The sequence below is a fragment of the Hylobates moloch genome, unplaced genomic scaffold (genome assembly GCF_009828535.3).
Source record: "Hylobates moloch isolate HMO894 unplaced genomic scaffold, HMol_V3 SCAFFOLD_15, whole genome shotgun sequence".
NCBI classification, from domain to species: domain Eukaryota; kingdom Metazoa; phylum Chordata; class Mammalia; order Primates; family Hylobatidae; genus Hylobates; species Hylobates moloch.
Window position 1 is genome coordinate 98,707,770 of NW_026652290.1, and position 26,393 is coordinate 98,734,162.

The following is a 26,393-nucleotide window of genomic DNA, read 5'->3' on the forward strand; positions in this document are numbered from 1 at the left end:
CCGGCTCCCCTCACCCCTGCAGCCCACTTCCCTTCACTCCTGCAGCCTGGCTCCCCTCACCCCTGCAGCCGGGTTCCCCTCACTCCTGCAGCCTGTCTCCCCTCACTCCTGAAGCCGGGCTCCCCCTCACCCCGCAGACTTGCTCCTCTCATCCCCTGCAGCCCAGCTCCTCTCACCCCTGCAGCCCACCTCCCCTCACTCCTGCAGCCCAGCTCCCCTCGACCTTCCGGCCCAGCAAACTCCATCCTACCTCAGGGCCTTTGCAGGGGCTGCAGCTCTGCCAGGTGTGGTTCCCATGCACTGCGTGCCTCTGATGAGCCCCTGCTTGCCTCCTCTGGGAAGCCTCCCCCGGCCCCATCCTCGCCCTGTGAGACCTTCTCACAGCCCCCTGGATGTGCATTTTCTGTAGCTTCTGTCACGCTAGCAATTCTTTTATTATTATTTTTTTTTATTGTTAAGAGACAGGGTCTCACTCTGTTGCCCAGGTTGGAGTGCAGTGGTGTGATCACGGCTCACTACAGCCTCAACCTCCTGGGCCCAAGTGATCCTCCCATCTCAGCCTCCCAAGTAGCTGGGACCACAGGCACGCACCACCATGCCAGGGTAATTTTTTTTTTTTTTTTTTTTTTTTGGTAGAGACGGGGCCTTGCTATGCTGCCAGGCTGGTCTCAAACTTCTAGGCTCAAGCGATCCTCCTGCCTCGGCCTCCCAAAGTGCTGGGACTAAAGGCGTGAGCCCCTGTGCTAGCAGTAATTACTTAAATGAATTATTTAGGAGCTCCAGATGGAAGGGCCCGGTTTGCCACCCGGCGAGGACAGAAGCTGAATCTACCTCCGGATTTCCCTCCCGAGCCCGGCTGGGTACCTGGTGCCCGGCTCCGCTTTCAGGCAGCTTTCTGGAGTGGATGAATGATTGGGCAGCGGGCCCAGGGCTGAAGGACCTCTGAGCCCAGCCGTGGGCCGCAGGGGGTGAGGCCCTGGCCTGAACATCGTCATCTGCTTCACGTCGAATTGGGGTCCTGACTCCGGGGCAGACGCCGGACCCACACACTGGGAGCACACGCATTCAGGGCTCCGGCCCGGGAGGTGGGAGGGCAGGGGCCGGGGGTGTTCGTACCTTTGGTCTCGTCCTCGTAGACTTTGATGCCCTGAGGGAGCGGCTGCCGAGGGAGCAGCGTGGTGCTGGACAGCACCCTGGTCTCCCCTGTCACCTTGTCCTTCTCCACAGTGATCTCAACCGAGAACATAGCTGGCACGAGAGTCGCGGGGTTACACCACGGCCTGCCCGCCCCCGCACCCCCCGCTGGGCTGCGGCCAAGCCAGGGACGGGGGAGCCAGCAGCGCAGAGCCAAGCAGCGATGGGGCAGGCGGAGCCGGGGATGCCTGGGCACCTTCTCGACGCGGCCCTCCCCAGCTCTACATCCCTCCATAGCTCCCCAGTGCTCGGGAACGACCAGTCTGAACACCTCTCCTTGGCATTCGAGGCCCATCCTGCTGTCTGCCCAGATGGTCCTCGTTCCTGTACTCTGCACTGTGTCCTCTGTCTGGCCACCAAACTCTTGTCTGTCAAGCTCAGGTTCCAGCCCGGCCCATCTGGAAAGACTTCATTGTTCCCAGATCTTTTTAATTTTTTTGAGATGGAGCCGCCTCGTTCTGTCGCCCAGGCTGGAGCGCAGCGGTGTGATCTGGGCTCACCTCCTGGTTCTAGCGATTCTCCTGCCTCGGTCTCCCAAGTAGCTGGGATTACAGGCTTGTGCCACCACGCCTGGCTAATTTTTGTGTTTTTAGTAGAGACGGGGTTTCTCTGTGTTGGTCAGGCTGGTCTCAAACTCCTGACCTCAGGTGATCCACCTGCCTTGGCCTCCCAAAGTGCTGGGATTACAGGCGTGAGCCACCGCGCCCGGCCTATTATTTAAATAGATACAGGGTCTCCCTCTGTTGGTCAGGCTGGAGTGCAGTGGCACGATCACAGCTCACTGCAGTCATGACCTTCCTGGCTCAAGCCATTCTCCCACCTCAGTCTCCCAAGTAGCTGGGACCGCAGGTGTGTGCCACCACACCCGGCTAATTTATTTATCTTTTTTGGAAATAGGGGTCTATGTTGCCCAGGCTGGTCTCAAACTCCTGGGCTCAAGCAATCCTCCCACCTCGGCCCCCCAAAGCACTGGGATTATAAACATGAGCCCTCGAGCCCCACCATTCCTGGCTTCTCAGAGCAGCAGGTGAGTCCCAGGGAGACCCTGCCTTGCCCGGGGTCACTGCCGAGACGGGGGCTCAGTCTGCAGACCCACAATCCCCAGGCCGACCTCTGCCCCGCCCCGACCATCCAAGCTCCCAGGACTCGACGCCTCCTTCCAGCCGACGGTTGGACATGCCGTCATCTATTTAGACTCAGAATGAAGGAACCCTCCTGAGATAGTCGAACTTGCTACTCATCAGGGCCCTAACTCCAAGCCAGCACCTCGCCCTGCTCTGTAAAAATCATTCCTACAGAAACCACACAGAGCCTGCATCCTAACAGCGACTGCTGGCTGCCTGCCACCCCCAGGCCTGCTCGAAGATGCCGAGCACCGGGGGTCATCAGGCCCCTCCCGGAGGCCCCGCCCCGCAGTGGGAGCTGAACAGGGCTGCCAGGACTGGCCTGACCCGTGACACTGCACCCCAGGTGCGGCCCGGCCTCAGGGCCTTTGCACAGGCTGTTCCCAATGCCTGGCACACCCTTCCCCCAGATAGCTGCATGTCCTGCTCCTTCACTTCTGAGGGACCATCGGTCCCCACTGTGGGCAGCCCTGCCATTGCCTGGCCCCTCGGCCCCCACAGCCACCTCGTTTCCTCCTCCCACCCAACCTCGACGCTCAGGCCCGGCTGCGGCCCTGGACTCTGCTCTGCGCCGGGGACCTCGCCCAGGCACTGGGCTCTAATCTCCCGCACACCCATCCCCACCTGGACCTTGACCTGGACTCAGCCCCTATCCACAGGAGCCCCACTCTCACACATCCATAACACTACTCTCGATCTGCCCCCTGCACCTGCCCCCACCATGGCTCTTCCCACCCGTTGGGGGCAGCTCAGTCCTCCCTCTTATTTTTTTGAGACAACGTTTTGCTCTTGTCGCCCAGGCTGGAGTGCAGTGGCACGATCTCGGCTCACTGCGGTCTCTGCCTCCCAGGTTCAACCGATTCTCCTGCCTCAGCCTCCCGAGTAGCTGGGATTACAGGCGCCCACCACCATGCCCAGCTAATTTTTGTATTTTTAGTAGAGACGGGGTTTCACCGTGTTAGCCAGGATGGTCTCGATCTCCTGACCTCGTGATCTGCCCACCTCGGCCTCCCAAAGTGCTGGGATTACAGGGGTGAGCCACAGTGCCCGGCTAATTTTTGTATTTTTAGTAGAGACGGGGTTTCACCGTGTTAGCCAGGATGGTCTTCAACTCCTGACCTCAAACGATCTGCCTGCCTTGGCCTCCAAAGGTGCTGGGATGACAGGGGTGAGCCACCGTGCCCGGCCAGTCCTCCCTGACGCCACGTTTCTCCTCAAACCCTGAGAGCTCCACCTTCAGAACACAAGGAACCGCCCACTGCTCGCCCCTCCACGGCCCACCCTAGCCTCCTCCCACAGCAGCCCTGTCCCCTCCACCTGGAACCGTCCATGGTCTGTTCTCCCTGCAGTCACCAGAGGGCGTGGGTGGGCACGGCGGTCCCGGCTTTGCCTGCAGCCCTCATGGTTCCCGCCTCCCTCCAGGGAAAAGCCCACGTCCCCTCCCGCCCCTGCCACAGGGCCCTCAACAATCTCTCCATCATCTCCCCTCCGCCCTCTCCCCCTCCTCACGCTGCTCCAGCCACACGGACCTCCTGGCTGTTCCTCCAACACCCCAGGCGCAGTCCTGCCCCGGGGCCTTTGCACTGGCCGTGCCCCCTGCCTGGAACACCTTTCCCCAGATAGCTGCGTGCCTTGGACACCTTCCTCCAGACAGCTGCGTGCCTTGCTCCCTCAGCACCTCTGGGTCTTTGCTCAGACGTCACCTCTTACGTTGAACGCTCCCCTCCCCTGAGCCCTCTGGTTCAAATTCTCCTTCCTCCAGCTCAACGTCCTTGGCCTCACTTTTCTACCCTAGCAGGGGCCATGGCCCTCATTAGAATACCCTCTCCCCCAATGCCTGGCACACAGCAGGCGCTTGAAAGGCATTTCGGGTGAAGGGACGACTGTTTTTCAACCCTATATCCCTGCACAGCCTCAGCCCTCCACCCCAGACAGCTAGTCCAGAGCTGCCCACACTGTTGAGCAGGTTGCGCACTGCACAAAGTCAGTGGCCACGGGGATCAGCAGGGGACCTGGGCCTCGGTGTCTGCCAGGGCTGGTCTCACTGGCACACAGGCCCACAGGCACCACCTGCTCTGACAAATGCCTCTGTCTCTGTCTGCCGCATCCTGGGGCAACCTCCACCCTGGACCGTGCTGGAGACCTGGGTCTCCGGGTGGCTCTCCTTCCAGCCCTGTCCCGTCCTGGCCAGTCACCCCAGAGTCCTTCTTCACCTCCCTGCCTTGCTGCCTTTTCTGAGACAGAATCTAGCTCGTCGCCCAGGCTGGAGTGCAGCGGCATGATCTCGGCTCACTACAAACTCCGCCTACCAGGTTCAAGCGATTCTCCTGCCTCAGCGTCCCGAGCAGCTGGGATTACAGGCGTGCACCACCATGCCTGGCTAATTTTTGTATTTTAGTAGAGACGGGGGTTTCACCATGTTGGCCAGGCTGGTTTCGAACTCCTGACCTCAGGCGATCCACCCGCCGCGGCCTCCCAAAGTGCTGGGGTGGGTTACAGATGTGAGCCACCGCACCCGGCCCTCTGCCTTGCTTCTGTGCTGTTCCAGCTCACTCCCACGGCAGTGGTTTTGCCGACTGCGATGATTTCTCATTACTGGGCTCCTGTCCTGTGCGGGGCCCCAGGATGGAGTACCGAGGTCCCACCCGTCTGGCAGGTGGAGAAATTCAAGGCACCGGTGCCACGCAGCAGACCAGGGGTTCGAGCCTGTCTTGAGCACCGTGTGGCATTCAGCGTCAACCCCAACCTTCCCCTGCTTCTTGGAAGCGCAGCAGTGCTGGGGACCTGGCTTGGTTGCCTCCAGGGACGGGGCGCCCACTTTCTCCCGGGGCAGCCAGTCCTACTGCCCGAGAACCGGAGCAGGTGAGATTTGCAGCGAGCGTGTTCAGGCGTGAGCACCAGCCCCTGCGGGCCCCAGGAGGGAACCGTGAGGTTAGGGTGGAATGAAAGCCGTGAGGTCGCGTCGGTTAGAGCCGCCATGCGTGGGGCCCGTCTTCTCAGGGAAGCGTGGGCTGGCGTGGGACCAAGGCAACAAAGCAGAGGGGGCCCCCACCCCAGGCTCAGAGCCTTGACCTCGGTCCAGCCGCCACCCCCATAACCACAGCCCTGTCAGACGCTGCGGAGAGCAGGTCGGTGTCGCCCCCACCCCACCCAGCCCCCTGGACCGAGACTTGGTCCCTGACGGCGGCTGGATCTGGGGCCCAGAGCCTGGGGGCCAACCCACCTGCCTTTATCATGGGGAGCCTGGGGGCCAACCCACCTGCCTTCATCATAGGGGAGCCGTCAACCGTCCTCACGGGCGTGTTGGAGACTCGCTTGTCTGCACAGGAGGCGGAAGTGGAGAGAGAGATGGGGGTCAGAGGAGAGGTCACACGGATCCCCCAGACAGCCCAACGCCCCTTCACACAAGTGCATCCGGACGCCCACATGCACCTGGGCCTTTGACACCCAGACCCCACCCAGACACAGGAACCTGGGCCCCCAGACACCCAGACAAGCACCTGGGCCCTCAGACACACAGATCCCACCCAGACACCTGGACACAGGCACCTGGGCCCCCAGACACACAGACACAGGCACCCGGGCCCCCAGACACACAGACACAGGCACCTGGGCCCCCAGACAAAGGCCCTCAGACACAAAGACACAGGCACCTGGGCCCCCAGACACACAGACACAGGCACCCGGGCCCCCAGACACACAGACACAGGCACCTGGGCTCCCAGACACACAGACCCCGCACAGACAAAGGCACCTGGACCCCCCCCGAGACCCCTAGAAAATCCCACAGGCAGCCTCACAGTTCATTCCTCATCCTCAGCCCATGATTTTCACAAAATCCCTGAGAGGCCTGTCTGGATTTTTTTAATGATTAATTTTTAATTCTACAGTAAGACAAGGAGACACTCTCCTTATGAATAATTAACACACAACAAACCAGGCCAGAAGCACTTCAGACACCAGCGTCAATCCCGGCTGGTGGCTGTCCCGCTATCGATACAGAAGCGGACACGTTCCATGAAATGCATTTTACAGACAGTGTCCTGCTCTGTCGCCCAGGCTGGGGTGCAGTGGTGTGATCACAGCACAACCTCCTGGGCTCAAGCGATCTTCCCACCTCAGCCTCCCAAGCAGCTGAGACTACAGGCGCGCAGCACCCCCGGCTAACTTTTTTTGTATTTTTAGTAGAGATGGGGTTTCACTATGTTGGCCAGGCTGGTCTCAAACACCTGACCTCAAGGGATCCACCTGTCTCAGCCTCCCAGAGCGCTTTGGTTACAGGCCTGAGCCACTGAGCCTGGCCAGCGGCTAATGTTTCTGTTTGGCAGAGACACGGTCTCCCTGTGTTGCCCAGGATGCTCTTGAACTCCTGGGCTCAAGCGAGCCTCCTGCCTCAGCCTCCCAAAGTGCTGGGATTACAGGCATAAGCCACCGTGCCCGGCTAATTGTCTTTGCATTTTTTCAGTAGACACCGAGTTTCGCCATGTTGGTCAGGCTGGTCTCGAACTCCTGACCTCAGGTGATCTACCCGCCTCGGCCTCCCAAAGTGCTGGGATCACAGGCGTGAGGCACGGAGCAACTTAGTTTGCAGCTTCACTCCCCGCCCTGCCATCCCCTCTCTGGCCACCAGAGTGCACCGAGGCCCCACGAGTTCCTTCCAGAAGCCCTACCTTTGGGCGTGCCCACCGGGGTCTGCAAGAAAGAAGAGAGAAGGGTCAGGGGCGTCAGCATCCCCGGGAAGAGGAAGGGGAGCCACGGGGTCAGGAGCCTGGGGAGGGCCTGATACAGTGGGTGATGTCATACACACGCGCTTCTCATCCTATTCTCTTGGGACTCTGGGCAGAAACACAGAGGTCATCTTTCTTTTTTCTTTTTTCTGGGACGGAGTTTCACTCTTGTTGCCCAGGCTGGAGTGCAATGGGGCGATCTCGGCTCGCTGCAGCCTCCGCCTCCCAGGTTCAAGCGATTCTCGTGCCTCAGCCTCCCCAGTAGCTGGGATTACAGGCCTGCGTCATCGCAACTGGCTCATTTTGTATTTTTAGTAGAGATGGGGTTTCTCCATGTTGGCCAGGCTGGTTTCGATCCCCTGACCTCAGGTGATCCGCCCACCTCGGCCTCCCAAAGTGCCAGGATTACAGGCGTGAGCCACCGCACCCGGTCCATCTCATTTCTTCCCTCCCTCCCCACATGCCCCTGCATCAGCGGCTCCCGCTGGCTGCCCTGAATCCAGCCGGCTCCTCCCTGCCCCCCTCCAGTCTCGTCCAGTCCTGCTCTCGAGCGATCCTCCTGCCTTGGCCTCCTGGGAGCCACTGCGTGAGGCCCAGGGTCTAGTGTCTCCTGTCTGAGCCCGTTCTGCCCTGCATGGTCAGACCCTGCACACAGGCCCCTCTCCCTGAACCGTGCCCCAGCCTCCCTGGTCTTCTTGCTGTTTCTGGGACACACTCCTGTCTCAGGGCCGTGGTGTCTGATGCTCCCTCACTGTGCTCTTCCCTTATCACGTCACCGGGTGTGCCCGTCAGGAAGGTAGGGGCCGTGCATGTGTACTGCTGGGTCTCCCATGCCAGCACTAGTCCATGCTCAACCAACCTTCAGGGAAAAGCGCCTGAAGAACTCCTATTCAACCTTCAAAACCCACTTCCTTGGCTGGGCGCGGTGGCTCATGCCTGTAATCCCAGCACCCAGCACTTTGGGAGGCCGAGGCGGGCAGATCACCTGAGGTCAGGAGTTCGAGACCAGCCTGACCAACATGGCGAAACCCCATCTCTACTAAAAACACAAAAATTAGCTGGGCGTGGTGGCGGGCACCTGTAATCCCAGATACTTAGGAGGCTGAGGCAGGAGAATCACTTGAACCCGGGAGGTAGAGGTTGTAGAAATCATGTCATTGCACTCCAGCCTGGGTAACAAGAGTGAAACTCTGTCTCCAAAACAAAACACAAAAAAACCACCCCACGTCCTCCAGGTCGCCTGCCCAGCCCTCCCACGAACGAGGCACTTCCTCGGGGATTCCACAGCGCCCTGGGCTTCCCACCTGTTCGGCCTGACCACCATCCCTGGGTGGTTCCTGATTCACGCCATCTTCCCACCTGACATGAGCTCAGTGAGGTCCGGGACTGTGCCCAGAATCAGATTTTTTTGTTGTTGTTTTGTTTTTTAATTATTATTTTTAGACAGGATCTCTCTCTGTCTCCCAGGCTGGAGTGTAGTGGCGTGATCTCTGCTCACTGCAACCTCTGCCCCCTGGGTACAAGTGATTCTCAGCCTCAGCCTCCCGAGCAGCTGAGATTACAGGTGCCCGCCATGACATCTGGTTAATTTTTGTATTTTTAGTAGATACGGAGTTTCATCATGTTGGTCAGGCTGGTCTTGAACTCCTGACCTCAAATGATGTGCCTGCCTCAGCCTCCCAAAGTGCTGGGATTACAGGCATGAGCCACCAAACCCGGCCAAGGGTTCGGTTTTAACATAGTCTGGCTTAGATGGCAGATGCCAGAATTAACAGCTGACTCCACTAAGGACCACTCAGCTGTGTGGCCTTGAGCCAGCCTGTCTACCTCTGTGGGCTGGGATTTTTACTTCCATCAGACGGGGATACTGTTCCCACGGGCAGGGCTTTCGGGAGGCTCAGCCACATGAAACAGATGCAGGTGCTCAATAGAAACCATGACAACCCCAGCATGGGCAGCAGAGACCCCGTTTCTACCAAAAATACAGAAATTAGCCGGGCGTGGTGGTGCACGCCTGTGGTCCCAGCACTTTGGGAGGCCGAGGCGGGCGATCACCTGAGGTCAGGAGTTTGGGACCAGCCTGGCCAACATGGGGAAACCTCATCTCTACTAAAAATACAAAAAAATTAGCCGGGTGTGGTGGCAGGTGCCTGTAGTCCCAGCTACTTGGGAGGCTGAGGCAGGAGAATCGCTTGAACCCGGGAGGCGGAGGTTGTGAGACTGTACCACTGCACTCCAGCTTCGGCAACAGAATGAGACTCGTCTCAAAAAAACAACAAAAACAAAACAGCACTCTGGCCACACCCACCAGCACTGGGTCTCCTGCCGTTCTCTCAGCCCTTCTGATAATACCCCCAGGCGGGTCTCCTGCGTTCCCTGAGCCCTTCCGATGCCCCCAGCGGTGGCTGCTCTGATTACTTCCCCATCTTACAGATGGGGAAACTGAGGCCCAGCTAGGCGAAACCACGTGTCCCGGCTCACACAGCTGGGAAGTCGCTCCAGTGAGCTTGAAACCAAGTGCCTGGCTCTAGTCTGTGCCTGTCCCCTCAGCTACACTGACATGGAAGGGCTGGGGTCTCCCTCTAGAGCCATCGGGAGTGGGTGCCTGGGGATCCGCCCCCCCCAGTCACCCCCTTACCTGCTGTGAATTCATCACCACCTCTGTCTTGCGCTCCTCCTTGGCTGGACTCGGGGCTGGGGCCCGGACTGGGCTCGGGGCCACCGCGTTCTCCTTGGCAGCGGCTGGGGCAGAGTCTCCACGCTCCAGCACCTCAATTTCCTTCTCCAACCTGGGGAGAGGGTGTGCGTGTGAGGGTGACTCCTGCATCCCCGGTGGGGCTCTGGGCACTTTCTGTACGACAGCACTCGAATGTCTTTTTTTTGAGACAGATTCTCGCTCTTGTTGCCCAGGCTGGAGTGCGATGGCGTGATCTTGGCTCGCTGCAACCTCCACCTCCCGGGTTCAAGTGATCCTCCTGCCTCAGGGTCTCGAGTAGCTGGGATTACAGGCGTGCATCACCACACCCGGCTAATTTTTTGTATTTTTAGCAGAGACCGGGTTTCACCATGTTGGCCAGGCTGGTCTTGAACTCCTGACCTCAGGTGATCTGCCCGCCTCGTCCTTCCAAAGTGCTGGGATTACAGGCGTGAGCCACCGCACTCAGCCTAGCTCTCTGAATTTAAGGCTCCCAGGCAGCCCCAAGAGACATCGTGCTCCTTCATGATGGAGGAAACTGAGGCACGGAGTGCAAAAGGCACAAAGCCAGAAGGTAGCAGAGGCGGGATTCAAACCAGGTCTGGCTCCCTGTGTCCCCTGATCCCCGGCCTGTGCTGTTTATGTCACTGTCTGTATCAAATGAACTCTCCTTTCCCGCTCAAATTTGTGTATTTTAACAGGAAACTTTATCTCACCGGGGAAACTGGAAAAACCATGTCACTTTCCAAGTATTAGAAGATAACGGGAAAAACAGATCCAGGAAAACAAAACCGGGATATTAAGTCCCAGCCCCGGGGTTTGGCAAGGGAGGGCGGCATTCACAGCAGCTCAGCCCCAGCCCGAGGACAGCATAGACGAGGGCTGAGTCTGTAGGTCTAACAAGGTGGGCCCAGGCTGGCAGGTTGGACAAAGAGCCAGACCTGTGTCCCCCCCACCCAGAAGAGGGGTCCAGCCCACAGTCCGCCTGGAGGGTTCCTGCGGGAGGTGTCTGGGAGCCCACAGTCAGCCTGGAGGGCTTCCTGGAGGTGGTGTCTGGGAGCCCATGGTCAGCCTGGAGGGCTTCCTGCGGGAGGTGTCTGGGAGCCCACAGTCAGCCTGGAGGGCTTCCTGTAGGAGGTGCCTGGGCAGAGCCCCTGAGCGGGCAGAAGGTGGGTAGTGGAGACCCAGAGCAGCTCAGTTTCAGCACCTGAGAAGGGGGTTGCCCTGGGGAGGGGTGAAGCTGAGGCCTCTGAAAGCAAACTAGGCCTCAAGCCAGGTCTTCACCTTCCATCGAGGGGCCTGAGCCTGTGCCCACTAGGGCCCCGTGAAAAGAATCCCAGCGTGCCCAGTCCCCACGGCCAGTAACTCCCATTGCCTTCGCCCAAGTGTCTGACCATCCACCTCTCTGCAGACAGGGCCAGGCCCATCTCAGCCCCACCTCTGTCTGAACATCCCGTCCAGCCTAGGGACACAGCTGGTGCTTAATGTTTGCTGGAATTAAGATGCACAGTGGGGCCAGGCGCGGTGGCTCACGCCTGTAATCCCAGCACTTTGGGAGGCAGAGGCGGGCGGATCAGCTGAGGTTGGGAGTTTGAGACCAGCCTGAGCAACATGGTGAAACCCCATCTCTACTAAAAATGCAAAGTTAGCCAGGCATGGCGGGCGCCTGTAATCCCAGCTACTCGGGAGGCTGAGGCAGGAGAATGGCGTGAACCTGGGAGGTGGAGTTTGCAGTTAGCCGAGATCGCGCCACCGCACTCCAGCCTGGGCGACAGAGCAAGAATCCTTCTCAAAAAAAAAAAAAAAAAAGACACACTGTGGGATTTTTGCCTCCCTGGTTCACAGGTGAGGAAACTGAGGCCCAGGCAGTGGGTAACACTCGGCTCATTCCAAGGCCGCAAACCCACCAGAACTGCCCCACCCTGTCCATATCTTCCTTTTTTAGACAGAGTCTCGCTCTATACCCCAGGCTGGAGTGCAGTGGCGCGATCTCGGCTCACTGCAAGCTCCACCTCCCGGATTCAAGCAATTCTCCTGCCTCAGCCTCCTGGGTAGCTGGGATTACAGGCGCCCGCCACTAATGCAGCTAATTTTTGTATTTTTAGTAGAGACTGGGTTTCGCCATCTTGGCCAGGCTGGTCTCAAATTTCTGACCTCATGGGATCTTCCCACCTCAGCCTCCCAAAGTGCCAGGATTACAGGTGTGAGCCACCGCGCCCAGCACGTCCATGCCTTTATTTTTTTTTATTTATTTATTTATTTATTTATTTATTTATTTATTTATTTATTGAGATGGAGTCTCACTCTGTCACCCAGGCTAGAGTGAAGCAGCGCGATCTCTGCTCACTGCAAGTTCCGCCTCCCGGGTTCACGCCATTCTCCTGCCTCAGCCTCCTGAGTACCTGGGACTGCAGGCACTCGCCACCACGCCCAGCTAATTTTTTTGTATTTTTAGTAGAGAAGGGGTTTCACCATGTTAGCCAGGATGGTCTCGATCTCCTGACCTTGTGATCCACCCGCCTCAGCCTCCCAAAGTGCCGGGATTACAGGCTTGAGCCACCGCGCCCAGCCTATTTATTTTTATTTTTTTTGAGATGGAGTCTCGCTCTGTCACCCAGGCTTGAGTGTAGTGGTGCAATCTTGGCTCGCCACAACCTCTGCTTCCCAGGTTCAACTGATTCTCCTGCCTCAGCCTCCGGAGTAGCTGGGATTACAGGCTGGGCACCACCACACCAGGCTAATTTTTGTATTTTTAGTAGAGATGGGGTTTTACCATGTTGGTCAGGCTGGTCTCGAACTTCTGATCTCAAGTGATCCTCCCACCTCGGCTTCCCAAAGTGCTGGGATCAGGGGCGTGAGCTACCGTGCCCGGCCCATCCATGCCTTTACACGCCCTGCCCGGGAGGGAAGCCCATCCCAAACACCCGCAACGTGCTTCTTCAAAGCAGACGGGAAGAACTGGGCAGGGAGGGGCCCCCACGGGGGTCAGAACCCAGCGTCCGGGCAGGGCCTGCGAGGTCCGTGTGATCCGGCCGGCCTCCCACCTCTGGGCCCCTTCCCTGGCCAGGGCAGACGTTTGGAATCTTGGTCGTCACTTCCCTCCACCCTGACCCTGCTGGCCCCACGCAGAGCCTGGGCCTCCCGCCCGCCGGAAACTCCAGGCCTTTGGTCCCAGCCCCCACGGGGATTGCCACTTTCCCCATCCTGTCCCCATCCTGCCCCCGCCCGAGCTTCCTGAGGGCCCAGCTGCTCTGCATCCATCCCGTTCGAACCACGGGAGTGCTTGCCCGCCAGCTGGGCTGGCGCCAGGAAGCCCCCAGGGAGGACAATGCCGGCAACACCCAGCTCCAGGGACCCACGAGCTGGACGCCACGTCCCTCGCTGGCTCACACAAGGGCGGTGGGAAGGGAAAGGGGTGTCTCCCTGCCCGAGGCCTCGCGGCCAGCCTCTGCCCCCAGCAAGCTGCCCCAGGCCCAGGTGGACGCCCCGACCTGTCCCGTCCTGCGTCCCCCTCAAAGCACGTTGCATCCTGGCCTGCCCCGTCCACGCATCTCCCTCAAAGCACACTGATGACTCTTCCCAGCCCACACCCTCCCATGAGCCGGCGGCCCCCGAGGCCCCACCCAGCCCGGTTGCACCCACGCTGCGGCCCCCACCTGGACACCGAGTCCTCCAGCAGGCGTGTCTTCTGTTCGTCCTCCTGCATCTGCCTCCTCAGGTCCTCATCCCCCTCTGAGGCCGAGGACGGCGTCCCCTCCAGCAGCCAGCGCTCCCGCAGTGCCTTGGACTGAGCAGCAGGGGTCCAGGTCAGAGTCGGGGGCAGGACCAGGGCCAGGGTTAAGACTTAAGACTGAGGTCAAGGTCAGGGTCAGGGTCAGGATCAGGGTCAGGGTTGAGGCAGGACCAAGGCTGGGGTCAGGGTTAGGGTTGGGGTCAGGGCTGAGGTCAGAGTCACAATGGAGGTGGGGGGGGGTCAGGGTCTGGGTCAGAGTCAAGGTCAGGGTCAGGATTAAGGTTGGGGTCAGGTTAGGGTCACAGTCGGAACTGAGATCAGGGTCAGGGTTGGAGTCAGGATCAGGTTAGGATCAGGGTCAGGGTCAGGTTTGGGATCAGGGTCAGGGTTGGGGTCAGGGTCAGGGCTGGAGGCAGGGTGAGGGTCAGGGTTGGGATTGGGGTCAGGATCAGGGTTAGGCAGGAGTCCGGGGCTGGGTCACCTCCGCCTCGCTGCCGCCCGCGCTCCCTGACCCTGGTCCCGGCCCCGCCCGTACCTTCAGGTGCTGCAGCTGCCTCCGCTCGTCCTCCAGCTGCCGGCGCTTGTTCTCGATCTCCGCCTGCCGCTTCCGCTTCTCCTGTGGGGAGGGCCGGGTGGGGTCGGGGCCGGGCGTGGGGGTCCCGGAGACCCCTCCACACCCAGGCGAGGCTCTGCCCAGCCCAACCCTGCTTCCTCCGTCCGGGGATCCGCGTGGCCCACTGGCTCCCAGGTGACAGCGGATCGCACCACTGTACTCCAGCCCAGGGCAGCAGATCAAGACCCTGTCTTGAATATCAACGACTGGCCGGGTGCGGTGGCTCACGCCTGTCATCCCAGCACTTTGGGAGGCCAAGGTGGGAGGATCACTTGAGGTCAGGAGTTCGAGACCAGCCTAGCCAACATGGTGAAACCCCATCTCTACTAAAAATACAACAATTCACCCGGCGTGGTGGCGGTCACTCGTAATCCCAGCCACTTGAGAGGCTGAGGCAGGAGAGTCACTTGAACCCGGGAACCGGGCCACGTCCCAGGAGGGTCGCGTCACAGACAGGGGTCTGCGGACACCAAGCGGGCCTTCTTGGGCCGCAGGCCACCAAGATGGCACCAAAGCATATCTGTGCTCCCACCACCAAAGTTTATTTTCCTGCAGGATGAGGGCAAGGCTCCAGGGAACGCCAGCCTCAGTTTCCCCACTGACCCATCAGGCAGAGCGAGGCCGGAGGTCCAGGAGCTACCGACTCAGGGGGTCTCCACTTTCATTCTCTGTGGGTCAGCAGAATCCAAGTTTCCCAAGCAAATAACTCACCACCCACCATGCCGTGGTTCCAGCTCCTAGGACAGGCCGGGGGCCCAAGACCCCAGGTCCCCCCACCTCCCCACCCCGACCACACTGTCTGCGGGGCGGCGGAAACTCACAGCAATGGCCTGCAGCCGCTCCTGCTGGGACGTGGTCTCTGCCGCCAGGACCCTGTGGGAGGGAGATAAGGTCAAGCTCTGGTTCACTGAGCCCTGCTGTCCGTCAGACGTGGTTCAAATCCTAGCTCTGCCTCTTCCCCTAGGGGTAACCAGGGCAAGTGATTTCATCTCTGAACCCCAGTTTCCCCTTCCGTAAAGTGGGGCCCTCCCTGCCCCCTCAGCAGCCAAGGAAGCCAGGACAGGAGGGGACGAGGCTCTGTCTAGTGACCAGGAAGGGTTTGTGGAGAAGCGGACATTGAGGCAGGGCCACCAAGGATACATAGGAGTTCACCAGGCATCAAAGGCCAGAGAAGGGCGTTTCAGGAAGGAGAAGTGTATCACCTCCTGGCCCAGACCAGAAGACGGATTGGGACAGTCCTCTCCACACCCTCCTGCCCACCAAGACCTACTCTGCAGCCCCAGGAGGGGCAAACGGAGGATGAAAGACCCACCAGCCCCACCTCCCAAGCCTGGGCTTGCAAAAGCCAGAGAGGGAGATGAGCCTCCCAAAGACACACAGCGAAGGATCCAAGGCCGGATTCAACCCCAGACTCGCTCTTATCCAATCATTGTGGTTTTGTTTGTTTGTTTGTTTGTTTGTTTTTTGAGATGGAGTCTCGCTCTGTCTCCTAGGCTGGAGTGCAGTGGCGGAATCTCAGCTCACTGCAGCCTCTGCCTCCCGGGTTCAAGCGATTCTCCTGCCTCAGCCTCCTGAGTAGCTGGGACTACAGGCGCCCGCCACAACGCCTGGCTAATTTTTGTATTTTTTAGTAGAGATGGGGTTTCACCATGTTGGCCAGGCTGGTCTTGAACTCCTGACCTCAGGTGATCTGCCCACCTCAGCCTTCCAAAGTGTTGGGATTACAGGTGTGAGCCACCGCACCGGGCCCAATCATTGTCTTTTGAAAACAGCCCACCCAGTGCAGCTGTAGCCTCACCTCCCAGGGCTGGTATGCAGTAGGCGCTTAACAAATATCAGGGGGCAGCTGAGGCAGGTGGATCATTTGAGGTCAGGAGTTCGAGACCAGCCTGGCCAACATGGCGAAACCTCATCTCTACCAAGAAATACAAAAACTAGCCGGGCGCGGAGGCTGAGGCACAAGAACTGCTCCCAGCTACTCGGGAGGCTGAGGTGGGAGAATCGCTTGAACCCGGGAGGTTGAGGCTGCAGTGAGCCGAGATCGCGCCACTGCACTCCAGCCTGGGCAACAGAGCGAGACTCCACCTCAAACAAACAAACGAACAGACAATAAATGAATGAAAGAACAGCAGTGTTGCCGGATACGCCTGAAAGGACCAGGCTTCACGCCGCAAAGCTACAGGGCCTTTTGTGGCGTGGGAAGGAGGTCCAGAAACCAAAGCCCTCGCCAGCCCCACCAGGCACCCGCCACACGCTCACTCGCCCAGGAAAGAACCGAGGAATTCTGTGGTTCTCTGACCTCCCCACAGCAACCTCGCCCTGCAGCTCCAAAAGCTGGTGCAGAGCCACCCTCCTCATCCGTCTGCAGCCCCGTGGTCCACACCCGAGTTCAGGGCACCCCCGCCCCACTGCTTTCTTGCTTCCCCTCCCACCTGCTAGAAGAAGAGCTTTGCCACCCAACCCCTCTCCCCTCCCTGGTCTGTGGGCACTCAGAAAGCTGCACGTAGTAGGTGCTTAGTAAAATGCAAAAAGCAGGCCGGGTGCGGTGGCTCACGCCTGTAATCCCAGCACTCTGGGAGGCCGATGCGGGTGGATCACCTGAGGTCAGAAGTTCGAGACCAGCCTGGCCAACACGGTAAAACCCCGTCTCTACCAAAAATACAAAAATTAGCCGAGCGTGACGGCAGGCACCTGTAAAACCAGCCACTTGAGGAGTTGAGGCAGAATTGAACGAACCCAGGAGGCGGAGGTTGCAGTGAGCAGAGATCACACCACTGCACTCCAGCCTGGGCGACAAAGTGAGACTCTGTCAAAAACAAAACAAAACAAAACAACAAAAACAAAAACGAAAGGAGCACCGAAGCCCTGGACTGGGGCTGAGCTTGGCCTTGACCTTCCCAACAACCCTCAGGCTTCCAAGGCTCTTGCAGCGAGGCAGGGAGAGGACGGTGGGGGTTGGCGGTGGGTGTCCCACACTCAAGTAGGGGATTTCTGGAGAATCGGTCTCATGTCCCGAACAATGCCAGGGCTCTGGGTGGCATCAACAGGGGGAGGCCCAGGCTGACGGGCAGGGCCTGGCAGGAACCAGGGGTGCGGGGGTGGGAGACAGGTTCCCCCAGCCCCCCAACGTCTTATCTTCCCAGAGACTGAAATTACAGCCTGTCCTTCGTGTCTGCCGCCACTCCCGGCCCTCTCAGCCTGGTGTCAGGGACCAGAGCCAGCCCTGCCTCCAAAGAGCCCTCGTGCCTCTCTGGGCCTCAGTTTCCCCATCTGCGCAAACACGGAGGCACAGATGCCTGCAGCTCTAAGGCCTCCTATGACGTCCCCCTTGTGCCCCCGTCCCCTCCCCCAGTTCAGCAGAGAAAATGAAACTGCACAGTGCACTGGCTCACCCCCAGCCCCGGCCTGGGAGGCTGCTCTGGGTCAAGACCTCCCTGGAGCCTGCTCACCCCACTCGGGTTCGGTTTCCTGGCCCTGCTGAGGCCTGTTAAGTTGTCCAGCTCCCATGCCCCAGAGGTGACCCCATCGGCTCCTCCCTTCCTGGCAGGTGACACCTACTCTTCCCAGTACCTCCCAGGGGCCCGGGAACACCAGCTGCGCCCTCTGTGGCTTTCCCTTCTCCCTCCTCAGGGAGGCTGGGTTCAGTTGCCTTCACCAGGTGGGGTTCAGGAAAGGCTTGATCCAGCTTTCTGGCTTGGGGGCCCTTCCTGAATAGCCAGATCAGCTGGAGTTCTGGGTCAGCCCCACAGCAACAGGTGACGCAGGTAGTGAACCATCCAGTGTGCGTTCCCTTGAGGCCCAGGCCCTCGCTTCCTGCCTACCCCACGTTCCCCACCCTAGCCCAGGCCTCTAGTGTTCCCTGCCAACTCCCTGCCCCCTCACAGCTCCCTCTCCACCCGCCAGCAAGAGGCAGCTTCTCAAAAAGAGAATCAGACCCTAGGCCAGATGTGGTGGCTCAAGCCTGTAATTCCAGCATTTCGGGAGGCCAAGGCCAGTGGATTGCTTGAGCCCAGGAGTTCGAGACCAGCCTGGGCAACATAGCAAGAGCCTGTCTCTACAAAAATAACTAACTGACTAAATAAATAAATAAATAAAAAGCCAGGTGTGGTGGTACGTCCCTGTGCTCCCAGCTACTTGGGAGGCTGAGGTGGGAGGATCACTTGAATCCAGGGGATTGAGGCTGGGTCGAGCCGTGATTGTGCCACTGTCTCTAGCCTAGGTGACAGAGCAAGACTTTGTCTCAAAAATAAAAATTTAAGGCTGGGTGCGGTGGCTCACGCCTGTAATCCCAGCACTTTGGGAGGCCCAGGCGGGCAGATCACGAGGTCAGGAGATCGAGACCATCCTGGCTAACACGGTGAAACCTCGTCTCTACTAAAAATACAAAAAATTAGCCGGGCGTGGTGGCGGGCACCTGTAGTCCCAGCTACTCGGAGAGGCTGAGGCAGGAGAACGGTGTGAACCCGGGAGGCAGAGGTTGCAGTGAGCTGAGATCGCGCCACTGCACTCCAGCCTGGGCGACAGAGCGAGACTCCATCTCAAAAAATATATATAAAAAAATAAAAATTTTAAAAAATGGGCCAGGTGCGGTGGCTCACGCCTGGAATCCGAGCACTTTGGGAGGCCGAGGCGGGTGGATCTCCTGAGGTCAGGAGTTTGAGACCAGCCTGACCAACGTGGAGAAACCCCGTCTCTACTAAAAATACAAAATTAGCCGGGCGTGGTGGCGCATGCCTGTAATCCCAGCTACTTGGGAGGCTGAGGCAGGAGAATCACTTGAACCCGGGAGGTGGAGGTTGCAGTGAGCCGAGATCGCGCCATTGCACTCCAGCCTGGGCGACAGAGTGAAACCCTCTCTCAAAATAATAATAATAGTAATAATTAATAATTAATATAAATAATAATAATTAATCAGACCCTGACCCTCTCCAGCTCTACAGGCTCCCTGGCTCCCATCAGCCCTTAGAGGAACCCCAGGTCGGCCCCTTCACTTCCCCCTGGTTGGTCTATTCCTGCAGGGCCCCCCTGGCTATGCACCAAGCCCCCTACCCCAGGGCCTCTCACACACGGTTCCCTCTGCCCCGCACCCTCTTCCCATGGCTGGAAGCCACGTCCAGGGAGGGCACAGCGTGGTCCTGGGCAGAGCCAGATTGGAACAACAACCGCCCAGCCCTGGGCCACCCCACGGTCCTGGTTTCCAGCTCTAAGTGGGCTCGGAGCCACCCCGGAGGGAGCAGAGCTGGGGCGGGAGGTCCACAAAACGGCGAGACTCCTGGGCCCCAGGATCAGGCTGGACGCCGCCCGCCCAGGGCCCGCCCCACCCGGCAGGCAGGTGGCCGCTCAGACCGGACCCGGGGACAGAGTGTGGCTGTGTGGCCGCTTCCCAGGCTGGAGACAAGGCGGTAGTGTCTGTCCTCGGGCAGCCTGTCCCTGCCCGGCCGGCCAGGGCGGGGGAATGTCAGGCGGGCGGGCAGGGAACGCGCGGGAAGCAGCCCCAGGGCGCAGGCCCCTCCCCAGGCCCGGGCGCCCCCCTCGCCCCTCCCCAGGCCCGGCCAGGCCCGGACGCCCCCCTCGCCTCTCCCCAGGCCCGGGTGCCGCCGCCCCAGTGATGGATGGCGGGGCCCGCGGGAGGCGGTCGCCGTGGCAACCGCGCCGTCCCCATGGCAACGCTGAGGCCCGGCGCGCGGGGGTGGGGCCGGCGCAGCATCTCCCGCCCCCGGCCCGTGCTGGGGGGGTTGGGGGGGCCGAGGCTTCGGGCCTGGGGCGGCCTAGACCGGCGGGAGGGGTCGGGAATTTCTTCCCCGCGCTGCGGCTGGGGGAGGGGAGGGGGGTCCCGTCTGGGTGTCCGTCCAGGAAGGGGCTTCCATCCGGGAGGGGTGTGGACCCGCCCCCGACGCCGGGTAGCCAAGGTCAGGCCGACAGAACGCTCCACGTCACAGATCGGAAAAATCAAGCGAAATATGACCACGACGCACGGATCAAAACCGCCACAAACCGAGAAGGCCTCCCCCAGCGCTCACTCCCTCCTGCAGCCAGGTCAGCCCCATTTCACCGACGGGGAAACTGAGGCCGGGCAGGGCGGCCTGCAGATGGCCGTCGCCAGGCGTTCATCCTCCTGCAGGCGAGGCCCGCCAGGCGCGGGGGAGTCTCATTCCCGGTTGATCGGTGAGGCCGGGACCAGGACCCCGGCGCAGGGGCTTCCCGGGGTCGGCGGGACGGTGGAGGCTCAGGCTCCCCCCGGGGTCACGGAGGGAAGCGGAGATCAGATCACAAAAGGTCTTACATGCTGGGCGGAGGAGCTGAGTCCCGGGCAAAGGCGTGCAAAGGCTCAGGGCGGCGGAGGTCCCGGCGCTGCTGGGGGTCCCGGGGGCAGGTGCTGGGTCTCGGAGCCTCCCTGGCTCCCGGCAGCCGCGCAGAGCCCCTGGAGCGCCACGCCCCCCGCCCGACGCCCACCCCGGCGCGCACAGGCCTGCCGTCCCCGCGATGCTTTTTACGGCGTGTGGCGGTGTGGGCGGCTCGGGGCCCGGCGAGGGCGTCGTCTGGAGCGCGTGAGATAATCCGGCTCCAGGAGATGAGTTAATGAGGCCCAAACCCGATGAGAGCCCCGCAGAGGCCTCTGCGGTGCGGGGCGTTGGTGTTGGAAGGGCCCAGAGAGGTTACGCAACGACCAAGGTCACCCAGCGAGCAGGGCGGGCCCTGTCCGGGGCGGGAGGGGCGCGTGTGTGATGGGGGCGTCGAACTTGTCCTTCCAGAACCCACGCCCGGGCAGCTCCGGCCAGAACGAGGGGGTCCCTGCCCGGGCAGGCGCCGAGCCCAGCGCCGGGAACATTCCTGCTGCTAATTGAAAGGAAAGAGCTGACGGTGACCTTGGCCGTTGTGGGGGGTGGGGGAGTCACGCGGGGCTGCGAGGTGTGGGGTGCGGGGGGAGCAGGGTGGCCCCTTCCCCCACCGGGCAGGGGATGGAGTTCGGGGAGTCCGGACCCCAGCTGCTCCCCGGTCCCGGTGATACTCCGTCCTCAGAGCCTGTGTCTCCCCTGAGCGCTGGCGCCCCCCGCCCTGCTTCCTCCACCACCCTGCCCTGCTCCAAGCTCCGGAGTCCAAGCCCTAATGTCAGCCCCTCACTCTTCATCAGTTCCCAGCTTCCCCTTTCCCTTTTCCACCGCCAAGATCAGCTCCAGCACAGCCACCTCCTCCAGGCAGCCTTCCAGGAAGGAACCTCCTCCCAGCCCTCCCAGGATGCAGCATGGAGGCCCCCAGCGCCACCCCAGTCTCTAGGGCACCAAGAACCCTAAATGGGTTAAGGCAGAGAGGCATCACCCCGGGGGAGAGGAGAAGACGGAGGTCAAAGCAGGCCACAGATGCAGAGAAGCAAACCTGTTGCCTATTAACCTGGGTGGGAAGGGACCCTGCCCGGGGCCCTCACGGGAAGACGGGGCAGTGAGGCGTGAACGGGGCCTTCCCTGGCTTTCAGCAGGGTCTCAGGGCAAACCCTGCTGCAGAGGCCCCATGGTCCCTCCCCACACGACTGCACTCCAGCCACACTCCTGAGACGTCCCACAGAGCTCCCACCGAAGGGCCGTTTTGCTGGCTGCACTGCCGCCTGGTGCACAGTCACCCAGACCTCCCCGGGCCTCAGGCCCAAGGCCTTTCTGCAGACGTCACCTCCCCATTTAGGCCTCGTCTGGCCTAATTTTCAGCCCCAGGCACCCCTGCAGCCGTCTCCACCCGGATCACTTTACTTATCTTTTTTTTTTTTTTTGAGATGGAGTCTCCCTCGGTTGCCCAGGCTGGAGTGCGGCGGCACGATCTCAGCTCACTGCAACCTCTGCCTCCTGGGTTCAAGTGATTCTCCTGCCTCAGCCTCCTGAGTAGCTGGGATTACAGGCACCCGTCACCACGCCCAGCTAATTTTTGTATTTTCAGTAGAGATGGGGTTTCACCATGTTGGCCAGGCTGGTCTCAAACTCCTGACCTCAGGTGATTCGCCCGCCTCAGCTTCCCAAAGTGCTGGGATTACAGGTGTGATCTTGTCTTCTCACCAGGACAGCAACTGTGTCATTTTTGTCTCTGCCACCAGGCATACAGCAGGTGCTCAATAAATGCTTGCTGCCCCAGGGAGTCAATTAGGGTCTTTCCATCTTCAGAGGAAGCGCCCACCCAGAGGTCCCCCCAACCCCAGCCCCCTCTTCTCACACTCCCGCCACTCCCAGGGCCACCTGTCATCTGATCACTGCCTCTTCTTTTTAAAGAAACTCACTGTCACGACTTACATTTATGTAAAGCAGGACCCAGACTCCTCAGTGTGAACACAGCACAAGCTCCAACCATCTCGGGGGGAACTACAGATTCATAGATCAACCAACCCGGGTGTCCATCTACAGATGCGTGGGTAAACGCAATGTGGCCGTCCACGCACTGGAACACGACTCAGCCGTGAACAGGAGCGAGGCTCTGACCCAGGCCACGGCGCGGATGCACCTTGAGCACATCATGCTCAGTAAGAGACACCAGACACAGAAGGCCACGCAGCGTGTGACGCCATGTCTACGAAATATCCAGGACCTGCCGATCCAGAGACAGGAAGGGGATTGGCTCCGCAAGCGCTAGGGGAGGGGAGGGGACGCCTAATGGGGACAGGGCTTGTTTTGGGGTGATGAAAATGTTCTAAAATTGTGGTGAAAGATACACAACTCTGCTGGGCGCAGTGGCTCACACCTGTAATCCCAGCACTTTGGGAGGCTGATGCAGGTGGATCACAAGGTCAAGAGATCGAGACCATCCTGGCCAGTATGGTGAAACCCCGTCTCTACTAAAAATACAAAAATTAGCCGGGCGTGGTGGCGGGCGCCTGTAATCCCAGCTACTTGGGAGGCTGAGGCAGGAGAATCGCTTGAACCCGGGAGGCGGAGGTTGCAGTGAGCCGGGATTACGTCACTGCATGCCAGCCTATGTGACAGAGAGACTCCGTCTCAAAAAAAAAAAAAAGTACACCCTGTCAGTGTACTAAAAACGACTGAGCTATACACTTTAAGCAGCCAGACTGTGTAGCGTGTGAAATGTATTTTAATAAAGCTGTTAAGAATGATATACATACAGACGTGTGTATACATACCTGTGTACGTGTGTGTATACGTGCGTGTGTAATGGGAATGCCAGCCTTCTCAACAAGGGCCAGGCCAGGGACTGAGATCCTTCCCAGCCCCCATGGGGTGCTGAAGCCCCTGCTGGCCCTGCCCTGAGACTTTCCATGGCCGGAAGCGTTTGAATACAAACTGATGAGGACATCAGCTTCTCGCTGCCTGACGGGGGTTACTGAAGCACCCCGGGCCTCTGTCCCTCCCCGGCCTTCAGGGTCCCGCATCACTGCCGCCATTGCCCACAGCCTCTGCCCACCTAGGAGGGGCTCCCAGGCCTGGCCCCGTCCCACCACCAGTCTGTTGACCATGCAGCGCCTCCCACTCAGCTGGCCTCACTCTGGTCCTAATCTTTTTTTTTTCTTTTTTTTTTTTTTGAGAGAGAGAGTCTCGCTCTGTCACTCAGGCTGGAGTGCAGTGGCGCAATCTCGGCTCACTGCAACCTCCTCCTCCTGGGTTCAAGCGATTCTCCTACCTCAGCCTCCCGAGTAGCTGGGACTACAGGCACCTGCCACCATGCCCGGCTAATTTTTGTATTTTTGGTAGAGACAGGGTTTCACCATGTTGGCCAGGCTGGTCTCCAACTCCCAACCTCAGGTGATCCGCCCACCTCGGCCTCCCAAAGTGCTGGGATTACAGGCGTGAGCCACCGTGCCTGGCCCTAATCTAAGTCTTGCCCATCCCAAGCCCTGGCTCCTCTGGTTGGCTCCCCTTCCCTCTTCCCACCCAGTCCAGGCTCTGTCCTGGTGACTGGCTCTGACTGTCCCTGAATTTCTGCTTGAAACCCTGGGGCAGGAGACAGCCACTCTGGCCTGATTTTACACTCCTTAGACACCAAGACGTCCATACAGCCATCCTCCCAGAGGACGCCCTCCACCCCTTCATGTATCCAGGGACCAGGCCACTTCTCCCCGGCCAGGGTGCCCCGTCCCTGTGGGCATCACTGACCACACACGGTTCTGGAATCCTGTGTTTGCCCTCCTAGACATGGGGTCCTGCCCCCTCTGGCTCTGCCGTTTCTCTCCATGCGGCCCCCGTGGCCACCATCAAGGCCTGGCCCTGACTTACTCCTCCCTGGTCTCACCCTCAGCTGCCAGAGCCTCTTTTTTGATGACCAGGTCAGCCACTGCTCCTTCCCTGCTCACACACTATCCATGACTCCCCATCCTGGCACTCAAGGCCCAGCAGGAACAAACACCAAAGAACATTCTCTTCTTCCGACGCTTTCCCACCTCTAGCCCTTTGCACATGCCAGTCCCTCCACAAGGTGCATCCTTCTGCCTGCCTGGATGAACCCTGAAACATCCTTCTCAGAAAAGGTTCATGATGGACTGGATCAGGAAGCCTTTCTCACACCTCAGCGAAGACGCTGCATGGCCTTCCAGACCCTTCTGATCCTGCACAGCACGAGGATGGTGAGGAGGGAGCATTTGTTCAATAAACAAATGACGGGTTTCCTAGATCAAGAAAGGACGAGAGGAAACAGGGGCCTACACTCAGAAAAAGGTGATATAATGCTTTTTCTTTGAGATAGTCTCGCTCTGTTGCCCAGGCTGGAGTGCAGTGGTGCAATCTCAGCTCACTGCAAGCTCTGCCTCCCAGGTTCAAGTGATTCTCCTGCCTCAGCCTCCTGAGTAGCTGGGATTACAGGTGCCCACCACGCCCAGCTAATTTTTGTATTTTTAATAGAGATGGGGTTTCACTATGTTGGCCAGGCTGGTCTCGAACTCCTGACCTGATGTGATCCTCCTGCCTCGGCCTCCCAAAGAACTGGGATTACAGGTGTGAGCCACTGCGCCCGGCCGATATGATGCTTTTAAAGAACATCAGGCTGGGTGCAGTGGCTCACACGTGTGTAATCCCAGTGCTTTGGGAGGCCGAGGTGGGAGGATCGCTTGAGCCCAGGAGTTTGAGACCAGCCTGGGCAACACAGGGAAACCCCGTTTCTACAAAAACAAGACAAAACATAATAATTAGCTGGGTGTGGTGGTGGCACCTGTGGTCCCAGCTACTCAAGAGGCTGGGTGGAGGATCACGTGACCCCGGGATGTTGAGGCTGCAGTGAGCTATGATCACACCTCTGCACTCCAGCCTGGGCAACACAGTAAGACCCAGTCTAAAAAAAAGAAGGCCGGGCGCGGTGGTTCAAGCCTGTAATCCCAGCACTTTGGGAGGCCGAGGCGGGCAGATCATGAGGTCAGGAGATCGAGACCATCCTGGCTAACACCATGAAACCCCATCTCTACTAAAAATACAAAAAAAATTAGCCAGGCTTGGTGGCGGGCGCCTGTAGTCTCAGCTACTCGGGAGGCTGAGGCAGGAGAATGGCGTGGTCCTGGGAGGCAGATCCTGCAGTGAGCCTAGAACGCGGCACTGCACTCCAGCCTGGGCGACAGAGCGAGACTCCATATCAAAAATAAAAATAAAAATAAAGAAGGCCAGGTGTGGTGGCTCACACCTGTAATCCCAGCACCTTGGGAGGCTGAGGCGGGCAGATCACCATGTCAGGAGATTGAGACCATCCTGGCTAACACGGTGAAACCCCATCTCTATTACAAATACAAAAAATTAGCTGGGCATGGAGGCGGGCGCCTGTAGTCCCAGCACTTTGGGAGGCCGAGGAAGGCAGATCACGAGGTCAAGAGATGGAGACCGGCAGGCGCAGTGGCTCACGCCTGTAATCCCAGCACTTTTGGAGGCCAAGGCAGGGGATCACCTCAGGTCAGGAGTTCGAGACCAGCCTGGCCAACATAGTGAAACCCCATCTCTACTAAAAATACAAAAATTAGCCGGGCATGGTGGCTCACGCCTGTAATCCCAGCACTTTGGGAGGCCGAGGCGGGCAGATCACTTTAGGCCAGAAGTTCGAGACCAGCCTGGCCAACATGGTGAAACCTTGTCTCTACTAAAAAATATACAAAAAGCCCAGAGTGGTGGCTCACGCCTGTAATCCCAGCACTTTGGGAGGCCGAGGAGGGTAGATCATGAGGTCAGGAGATCGAGACCATCCTGGCTAACATAGTGAAACCCCGTCTCTACTAAAAATACAGAAAAATTAGCCGGGCGTGGTGGCGGGAGGCTCTAGTCCCAGCTACTCAGGAGGCTGAGACAGGACAATGGCGTGAACCCGGGAGGCGGAGCTTGCAGTGAGCCGAGATTGCCCTACTGCACTC

The 26,393-nt window shown here is 59.5% G+C and overlaps 1 protein-coding gene and 1 long non-coding RNA gene across 5 annotated transcripts in view; one reads left to right on the forward strand and one right to left on the reverse strand.

Moving 5' to 3' along the window:
- The window catches only part of PALM (paralemmin), a 37,922-nt gene that overhangs the window by 6,511 nt on the left and 5,018 nt on the right, over nt 1-26,393 (reverse strand). For 2 of the 4 annotated variants that reach the window (XM_032178463.2, XM_058428662.1), the window contains exons 2-8: nt 14,908-14,959; nt 14,009-14,089; nt 13,397-13,527; nt 9,684-9,834; nt 6,989-7,010; nt 5,578-5,637; nt 1,117-1,248 (exon numbers count right to left, since the gene is read on the reverse strand). In XM_032178463.2, coding sequence (XP_032034354.1) covers nt 1,117-1,248; nt 5,578-5,637; nt 6,989-7,010; nt 9,684-9,834; nt 13,397-13,527; nt 14,009-14,089; nt 14,908-14,959 — 629 coding nt within the window. Of the gene's footprint in view, nt 1-1,116; nt 1,249-5,577; nt 5,638-6,988; nt 7,011-9,683; nt 9,835-13,396; nt 13,528-14,008; nt 14,090-14,907; nt 14,960-20,369; nt 20,735-26,393 lie in introns of those variants that run through there. The other 2 variants (XM_032178464.2, XM_032178465.2) reach the window with 2 other exon arrangements.
- Nucleotides 19,712-23,634, forward strand: LOC131381325 (uncharacterized). Its single transcript, XR_009209999.1, has 3 exons — nt 19,712-20,251; nt 20,839-20,947; nt 21,219-23,634. It is a non-coding gene; the product is annotated as an uncharacterized LOC131381325 (long non-coding RNA).